Raw genomic sequence first — 9,074 nt, 5'->3', positions numbered from 1 at the left:
GTGATACATTTTTGACATGGTATGTTCGATTTCAGACTAACAAGGTCTCCTGAAGAAGCGACAGAAAAGTCGCGAAACTAGTAGAAAATAAAGACCGAATTGGACACTAAATATTGTCGTAACACATCTGTCTATGTTACAGCTATATTATGTATTCATTGAAATTTTATGTCTATATATTTTTCTTTTTTCTCTAAAAAACCTTTTATATTTAATAATAAACATTTATATTTTTTATATAATCCGGTATATAGACAGTCTGTCATTTTGCTGGGTGACTTCAAGGCAAATCATGGTTATGATGTTCCATGTATGAATCCTTTTTTCTCCCAAAATCTTCTTTTTTTGTAGCTAATACATAAGGATGAGGATACCATATACCCTTTTTGTAAATTAGGCACAACACTATAATTATTATTCTTTTGTTGTACCAAATATTTTTATTATTTACACATTTACTGTACCTATTTACATATTTACAAAATTTTTGCATATTTACAACATTTAGATATTTACATATTTATACTTATATATTTTGATAGGTTACTATTATAATATCTTTTGGCGTAAGTGCACAGTATGAAAAACCATATAAGATTATTGTGCTAATGTTGTCATAAACAACAGTTGCTGGCACTACAATCCAACAGGGTATTGTGTAGCAATCAAAGAATAAAAAAGTGCAGCGCTAAATATGAAACATAATAAACGCTCAGCTCAATATACATGAACAGTAATGGCATCATATATCAAACAATAAAGTGCAATGTGTACAAAAGCAAGTGCAACGCTGAAAATGAAATAAAAGTTTGTACTCAAATACATAAACAGTAATAATACCATATATCAATTATAAAGTGCAATGTGCAAATGAATGAATATATGCAAAACAAAGTCCAAGTAGTGCAAAAGTCCACACAAAGGAACTGTAAATAAGGAGCAGCCACTGTGTGTCAAGACAGTCCAGATTTGAAAAGTTGGAAAAGTTGGAACTGAAATCCACTCAAGTAGCAACAATAAAATATCCAATGTCCACTAAGGGAGTCACCAGGTCACCAGGACACGTGCACCCACCACCCAGGAGGGAGAGTAAAACACGCTTACCGGAACTTGTGGACTCAAGTGGCAAAGAGTCAAACACTTTTTGTGCCCTACAGTATGTGATAAAAAAGTTTTTGTAAAAAAATAAAGTTACACCAAAGCACATAAAATCCCCCTCCCCAAAGAATTTTGAGGCCCCCACCCACACATATATGCATGCACAAACATAAACGCAATCAATGGAGGCGCCTACAAGTGAAAACAATGATTGCCATGCACATGCTACATATCACCGTGCATGCCAGAGTGACAGCAATAATTATAGTACAATACATCCTCCGTAACACTAAACTAATGACCTACAGGGGGATTTTGAACCATCATCTCTATTTTACGGGTGAACACAAATTTAAGTTTTAACATGTTGGGTATCTATTTAGGTGGTGCAACCTTGTCTTTTATATTTTACCAAAAATGTGGGTAGTTTTTTGCATTTGTTTGCCCTAACATTCTCTTTAGTGTATTTTTTTACCAAAACATTGCGTTTCCTAGACCTTTGTGATAATTTATCCAAAAAAAAAGTCAATCTGTCTTTTTTTTGGGGGGGGGGGGGTTCACTTCACAATTGTAAATCCGGCCCTGGGTGGGGCTCAAGATAATGGACACATTTTGCTATCCTCAGGTTATTAGATATTATGAATAAATTGAATAATGGAACACTAAAGGCCATAAATTATTTGATACTTTTCTTAATTCTGCTTATGCTGTTAAAATGACTTTCTATTCTCAAAGCATGGAACCATAATGATATATATTATTCAATTTTATTCAAGTTTTTACTCAATCAGCTGTTTTAAAAGTACTTGGTTAATCACCAAGACTTTTTGTTAAGCCCATCTCCAACTCTAACCAGTCCTAGCTGCAAGCAAGTGCAGAGATCGGTGATGTTTGACTGTGGCAGAAATGGTGGATATATCTTTGACTTACAAACTGTTACTGACAGCCTGACCCTTCTTTGACATGGGGGAATAAAGAAATGGCCCGGACATTAGAATAAGGGGAGGGCCGACATGACGAGGGTGGGGGCGGTGAGGCTCGGCTGGGCAAAATAGGAAGTGTGGAGGAGGCGGGCCCTCGAGCGGGGGGATGACGAGGAAAGGGGGCGGAGTCGGCGCGCAGAGTTTCAGTGCGCGCCGAGGGAATAGGAAGCAGGAGGAGAGTTTTTTCTCTGTTCAGCTCTCCCCTGCGTTAGCGTGCGAGCCCGGCGGACCGGCGGTTTTTTGCTGTGAGTGATGGAAGTGGATGCGGTATTGTCGAGGCTGCGGGAGGAGGCGGTGACCCGGGGTGTTGGCTGGTTGGAGGACTCTGTGGCAGGCTTGCTGCGGGGCCCCGGCCAGGCCTCGTGCGTGGTGCTCGGCGGCCCCCCTTCCCCTCCCCCCCCCCCTCGTCCTCCCGGCCGCCTCGGGGCCCGCAGATCCCGGCCTCCGGAGCGTTACAGCCCCGAGCTGGCCGCTGACAGGGCTGGGGGGAACCCGGATGGGGACTCCGCTACCCCGCCGGCTAAGCGTAGGCCGGTGGCGGTTGGGGGGAATGCTAGTTCGCGGCGTGCGCGGGGGGGTGGCGATCCCGGGGGCCGAGTTGCTCAGGCGCGGGAAGGGGGTCAGATGGCGGCTACCTCTGCGGGCCTCTTGCCTGCAGTGAGGGGGGCTCGGCGTGGGAGAGAGGCCTCGGCGGGTGCTGGCCAGTCGCTTGGAACGGCCAGGGCCTGTAATCCTGATGGACGGGGGCGGAGCAGGACGGCCGGGACATCGCGGCTCCATCGGGGGGACCGGTCTGCATTGCGGTCTGGATCTGTGGCTAGGCGGGCTTCCCCGGCCCGGCCCAGGGCTCGTCGTGGTGAGAACGCTGAGCGGGGGTTGCAGACCTCCACGGCGCGCAGTACGGACGGTGCTGCAGGGCGCTCTACGCCGGCGAGGAATCCTGACCCACGGCCTGGTGTGGCGGCACGATCGGAGGCTGGGAGTTCCCAAGACGGCTTGTCGGAGGGGGAGCTGGTCGAGCCGGAGGAGGATGAGGTACCGAGGACGGCACGAGGCACGGGACCTACGGCTGGATGTCCCCTTGGGCAGCGGCAGCCAGGTAAGAGACCTTCTACTCTGTCTTCTTCTTCTTTTTCTGTCCTTCCTGAGGGGGGTCCTTCGGGAGGGGTGGGGGGCGCTGGGGCGTCTGGCGTCTTCGGGGTCGGCCCTGGGGCGGGTTCTCCAGATGTGGGGGTTGTTCACACCTTGTTGGCGGGTTTGCGGGAGGTTTTGGCGCGCTGTGAGGCTGGTTCCCGGCCGGCGGCGGAGGCGTCTCCGGTGGCTGCGTGGGCCTTGGGTGCGCAGTCTGGGGTTCGGGGTTTGCCGTCAGGGGTTCCCCCTGTGGTGGTGGCCGCTGCGGATGGACCGGCGATCGGTCCGCTGGCAGCTGCTCCTGGGCTGGCCGTTGGGGGGGTTGTTCCTGCGGCTGCGATGGCGGTGATTGCTGCGCCGGCTGCGGTTGGTGAGGCGGTGGTAGCCGCTAAGGGAGTAGCAGGAGGGGATGGCCTGCGTCTAGCTGACGCAGCAAAATGTGAGGTCTACGTCTGTTTTGAGGGGCCTTTGGGCGCTCACTTGAAGACTGAGGTGAGAGACCGCATTTGGAAGGGGGAATATGTGGAGATTTTTTCCTTGCTGCCTCTGGAAAAGTTTAACTTGGACAAAGTTAAGCCGGATGAGAGCAAGAAGGAGGAGGAAGAGAAGCGGCGGTACCGGCTGATCCCGCGCACGTTTGCAAACTGGTTGCAGGCGTTTGCGATTCTGGCTAGCGTTATTGGAGAGAAGGCGCCGGAAAACTGCTCGCCACTTTTTTGCTACCTCGATTCCATCGGGGAGGCGCAGCGGGTTTACGGGGGGACTGCTTGGTTGCGCTATGATGAGCAATTTCGGCAGAAGAAGGCGGTCCGCCCGTCCTTGCGGTGGGATCACAAGGACATTAGTCTTTGGATGAAGCTGATGTCCTCCCCGAGGGGCTCCTTGCCTCCCTTTCAGGGAGGGGCCGGGAGCCCGGCAGCCGTCGGACAACCGGCCGGAAACCGCATGGGTTTCTGTTGGCAATTCAATGCCGGCGCTTGCAAATTCGGGGCCAAGTGTCGATTCCGGCACGAGTGTTCCGCGTGTGGCGGCTCCCATTCCCAGTCCCGGTGCTTCAAGCAGGGACGGGGAAAAGGGGGGGACGCTGGAAAAGGGGGAGACGCCGGTGAGGGTAGGAAGGATGGTGCCTTTTCTAAGGCGCTATCCTGATCAAGTTGCAGCCAAGTTGCTGGAGTTGGGGTTTGCGGAGGGTTTTCGGTTGAATAGTCAGCTTCAGGTGGTTCCGCCGGTTGCGAACAACTTGAAGTCGGCTAGGGAGCATGCGGGTGTTGTCACAGACAAGTTGCTCAAGGAAGTTGCTTTGGGGCGCATGGCTGGTCCGTTTGGGGATCCGCCCATGGCTAATTTGGTGGTCTCCCCGTTGGGAGTGGTTCCGAAGAAGGAGCCGAACAAATTTCGGCTCATTCATCATTTGTCCCATCCGCGGGGGGGGTCGGTTAATGACTCCATTGATCCCAGCCTCTGCACAGTGTCGTACACTTCTTTTGATACGGCGGTTGATTGGGTGCAGCGTTTTGGCAAGGGGGCATTGTTGGCGAAAACGGATGTGGAGGCGGCTTTCCGCCTCTTGCCGGTTCACCCAGATTGCTGCCACTTGTTGGGTTGCCGGTGGCAGGGCATGTTTTACGTTGATCGGTGTTTGCCCATGGGGTGCGCAATTTCTTGTTCGTTGTTTGAGCAGTTTAGTTCTTTTTTGGAATGGGCGGTGCGGGATGTTTCTGGTTTATCTTCCGTCATCCATTATTTGGATGACTTTCTGTGTATCGGACCTGCTGATAGCCGCGTTTGTGCGTCTCTCTTGGCTACGATTCAGCAGTTGTTTGAGGTCTTTGGGGTCCCGTTGGCCCCGGATAAAACGGAAGGTCCGACCACAGCGCTGCGTTTTTTGGGGATTGTCATAGACACCATGGCGATGGAGTGCCGTTTGCCGATGGACAAGTTGGAGGATCTGCAGCGGGAGGTGGCCGGGGCGTTGCGGGCAAAGAAGATTCAGCTTCGGGCCCTGCAATCGCTCTTGGGCAAGTTGAATTTCGCCTGCCGCATTATGCCGATGGGGCGTGTTTTCTGCCGGCGCTTGGCGGCGGCCACGGCTGGCGTGCGGGCTCCTCATCATTTCATCCGCTTGGGCCAGGAACTCAAGGCTGATTTGTTGGTGTGGGATTCCTTCTTGGCCAGTTATAACGGCCGTTCGCTTTGGTTGGATAGGGTGGTTTCTAACTTTGATATAGAATTGTTCACGGACGCGGCTGGTTCAAGTGGTTTTGGGGCTTTCTTTCAGGGTCGGTGGAGCGCTGGGGAATGGCCGGTGTCTTGGAGGGAAGCGGGTTTGGTTCGCAATCTGGCCGCACTGGAATTGTTCCCCATTGTACTGGCAGTCGAATTGTGGGAGGGGGACTTCCGGAATCGGCGCGTTCGCTTTCATTGTGATAATCTGGGGGTGGTGCACGCCATTAATAATAACACTGCCTCTTCTCCTCCTGTGGTGCGTTTGCTGCGCTATCTGGTTCTTAAGTGTTTGTGTCTTAATTGTTTTGTGACTGCTGTGCATGTTCCTGGAGTGGAAAATTCAGTGGCTGATGCGTTGTCTCGTTTCCAGTGGGACAGATTCCGTCAGTTGGCACCGGCAGCGGAGGCGCACGGGCTTCAGTGCCCCGAGAGGTTATGGAGCATCGCCTTACCACAGCACAGCTGTTGATTCGTAAGTCCGTATCGGCAGCTACCTGGTCAGCGTACAGTAAGGTCTGGAGTGAATGGGGCGCGTTGGTACAGGAGGTGGGAGATTGCAGTAGCGAGGAGGGTAGGGTTCATTTGCTGCTTTATTTTATTGGCCGGAATTTTGAAAGTGGAGTGTCGGCGTCATATATGTCGCAGAAGCTGGCCGGGCTGGCTTTTATGTTTCAGTTGGCGGGTCAGAGGGATGCTACTAAGGTTTTTATGGTTCGGCGCGCTATGCGTGGTTACCGCGCTGGTCGCTCGGCGGCTGATACCAGGCGACCGGTTTCGTTCCAGCTTTTGGGCGAGGTGGTAAAACAGTTGCAACGTGTTTGCGTTTCACGTTTTGAGAGGGTGTTGTTCCGGGCGGTTTTTGTTTTGGCCTTTTTTGGGGCGTTTCGGGTTGGGGAGATTGTGAGTAGGAATAAGAGAGGTGAGGGGGGTTTAGACGTGAGCGAAGTGTTCGTGCGGGGTGGAGCGTTGGGTGTGTTCTTGCGCAGGTCCAAGACAGATAGGTTGGGCAAGGGTGTGTGGGTGGAATTGCGGTCGATTCCGGGTTCCCCTGTGTGTCCGGTGGCATCGGTGGGGGAATTTTACTGTATCCGGCCCCAAGGGGAGGGGGTCTTCTTCTGACATGAGGATGGCACAGCCTTGTCTAGGTTTCAATTTCAGGCGGTATTTAAAAAGTGTTTGGTGGCCGCGGGGTTGTCAGTTACCAACTATTCTTCTCACTCTTTCCGCATTGGGGCTGCCACTGAGGCGGTCCGGTGGGGATTGGATGACCAGGCTGTTCAGAGCATTGGGCGTTGGGAATCGGCGCGATTTAGGTTGTACGTCCGCCCTCATTTATTGTAGGTACGGGGTGATGCTGGGGCTCGGTCGGATTGGGGGGTGCAGTTCTTTCTTTCGGGGGTAGGCTGGGTTGGTTCGTTCTGTTCTTTAAGGAAGCGTTGTGCAACCTTGCTCTCCTCTCATCCCACCCTGCCACTCTATTCCTTTGTGTTTTTCTTTTCTTTCAGACTCGGAGGCCTGTCTGGTGTGGATCCTTGGACACTCATATGTTTATTGGGGTGCCAGGAGGGCTGAGGTCCGGAGGGATGGGAGGTTGTTGGGTCTGTCTAGGGAGGAAGGCACTGTTCGCTGGTTGGGTATCCCGGGGATGCTGTGGTCTAGGGTGTTGCCGGAAATACACAGGTACGCTCGCTTGGATCGTCCTCCTAATGTGGTTTTGTTACACGTGGGTGGTAATGATCTGGGTTTGCGGTGTGCCCGGGAATTAATCAGGGATATTAAATTTGATCTGCTGCGGTTGCAAGCCTCTTTCCCTGATACGATTTTTATCTGGTCCGATATTGTGGCCAGGACGGCTTGGCGTTTGGCGCGCTCTGTAGCGGGCTTGAATAGGGCCAGGGTGAAGGTAAACAAGGCGGTGGCCAAGTTTTTTGTCCGGAATGGGGGGCTGGCGGTGCGTCATCGGGATTTGGAGGAGGAGACTTGGCGTTTTTTGCGCTCTGATGGAGTGCATCTGAATGCCATCGGACTTGACATTTGGCAACTGGGGGTGCAAGATGGTGTGCAACGGGCAGTTAGGATGTGGTGGGCGTCACGCATGTAAGGTGTCACATGCGCTTGCTTTGGCGTTAGGTCTATGGGGTCTTTGAAGGTGGTGCTGGAAAAAATAATGGAGGTTAAAGGGGGTTGGGCACAGATGGAGGTATGGGTGTCCTTTTTTCTCCCTTAAAAGGTTAATAATGGAATGGAGGAGGTTGTATCTGGAAGGAAGTTGCTGGTTTGTCCCTGAGCTTGCGTAATTACACGGCGGGGGGCCTGTTTATGGTTTACCGATACAACTGGTGGGTTAAAATTCTAATTTACCTTCAAAGACCTCTAGATCAAAAAATGGGTTAATGCTGGATGTATATATATTTGGTTTATAATGTTTTTTGTTGAAAATGTATTTATATGCATTTAAGTTATGTTTCAGAGTATTTTTGTATTTTTCATGTTTGTAATAAAGAAAATATGGGCTGCTATGGCCATTCGACTCCAAAGAGGACAGTGTGTCGTCTGGTCATTTGTTAGATAAGTAATTTAGAGTATAAGTGGTTATAGAAGAGCCTCACAAATGAGCACATCCCCTAGTCAAGAAATGGCCCGGACATTAGAATAAGGGGAGGGCCGACATGACGAGGGTGGGGGCGGTGAGGCTCGGCTGGGCAAAATAGGAAGTGTGGAGGAGGCGGGCCCTCGAGCGGGGGGATGACGAGGAAAGGGGGCGGAGTCGGCGCGCAGAGTTTCAGTGCGCGCCGAGGGAATAGGAAGCAGGAGGAGAGTTTTTTCCCACCCTCCCTCCCTACTTGTGTTTTTAGTGGTCACGGTGTGGTGGTATGCGGTGTGTGTTTTTTCCATGTTTCAGGGTGGCGGTTTGCTTCAGTTTTTGTTATTTGGGTAGGTTAGGGGGAATTTGTTGTCGTAGCAGCGTTAGGTCTATGGGGTCTTTGAAGGTGGTGCTGGAAAAAATAATGGAGGTTAAAGGGGGTTGGGCACAGATGGAGGTATGGGTGTCCTTTTTTCTCCCTTAAAAGGTTAATAATGGAATGGAGGAGGTTGTATCTGGAAGGAAGTTGCTGGTTTGTCCCTGAGCTTGCGTAATTACACGGCGGGGGGCCTGTTTATGGTTTACCGATACAACTGGTGGGTTAAAATTCTAATTTACCTTCAAAGACCTCTAGATCAAAAAATGGGTTAATGCTGGATGTATATATATTTGGTTTATAATGTTTTTTGTTGAAAATGTATTTATATGCATTTAAGTTATGTTTCAGAGTATTTTTGTATTTTTCATGTTTGTAATAAAGAAAATATGGGCTGCTATGGCCATTCGACTCCAAAGAGGACAGTGTGTCGTCTGGTCATTTGTTAGATAAGTAATTTAGAGTATAAGTGGTTATAGAAGAGCCTCACAAATGAGCACATCCCCTAGTCATGAAGTCTCAGGGAACAAACTGGAGGCCCAAGTGTGCAATAAGTTGTTCATAAGCTGAAAAGATCATATATTGTAGCAGTTTCTGTAAACATTAGCAAATGATAGGGTTGCTTTAGGTGAATTCATAACTTCACTTTGGAAAATTCATTCAAGTATCTAAGCAG

At 50.5% G+C, this 9,074-nt stretch overlaps 1 protein-coding gene across 2 annotated transcripts; it reads left to right on the top strand.

The window, feature by feature from the left end:
• Positions 1–2,482: 2,482 nt before the first annotated feature.
• Positions 2,483–8,135, top strand: LOC143996435 (uncharacterized). Of its 2 annotated transcripts, XM_077491479.1 has the most exons (3): positions 2,483–3,180; positions 5,809–5,910; positions 6,944–8,135. In XM_077491479.1, exons 1-3 carry the CDS (start codon positions 2,706–2,708, stop codon positions 7,537–7,539), a joined length of 1,173 nt encoding a protein of 390 aa, XP_077347605.1. In that variant the 5' UTR covers positions 2,483–2,705; the 3' UTR covers positions 7,540–8,135. The 2 variants fall into 2 exon arrangements, with proteins under 2 accessions (XP_077347605.1, XP_077347606.1); XM_077491480.1 differs by lacking the exon at positions 5,809–5,910.
• The last annotated feature ends 939 nt before the right edge of the window (positions 8,136–9,074 follow it).

The sequence above is a fragment of the Lithobates pipiens genome, unplaced genomic scaffold (assembly GCF_037356315.1).
Source record: "Lithobates pipiens isolate NorthernLeopardFrog02 unplaced genomic scaffold, aLitPip1_a1.2 Scaffold_19, whole genome shotgun sequence".
Taxonomy (NCBI): Eukaryota; Metazoa; Chordata; class Amphibia; order Anura; family Ranidae; genus Lithobates; species Lithobates pipiens.
The sequence above is the reverse complement of the archived record's forward strand: the minus strand, read 5'-3'. Positions and strand labels throughout refer to the sequence as shown.

Coding starts and splice junctions, on each gene's coding strand:
- LOC143996435 (XM_077491479.1), top strand. CDS start 2,706: ATGGCGGCTACCTCTGCGGGCCTCTTGCCTGCAGTGAGGGGGGCTCGG. Junction 3,181..5,808: donor CCTTGGGCAGCGGCAGCCAG/GTAAGAGACCTT, acceptor TCTCGTTTCCAG/TGGGACAGATTCCGTCAGTT. Junction 5,911..6,943: donor CACAGCACAGCTGTTGATTC/GTAAGTCCGTAT, acceptor CTTTTCTTTCAG/ACTCGGAGGCCTGTCTGGTG.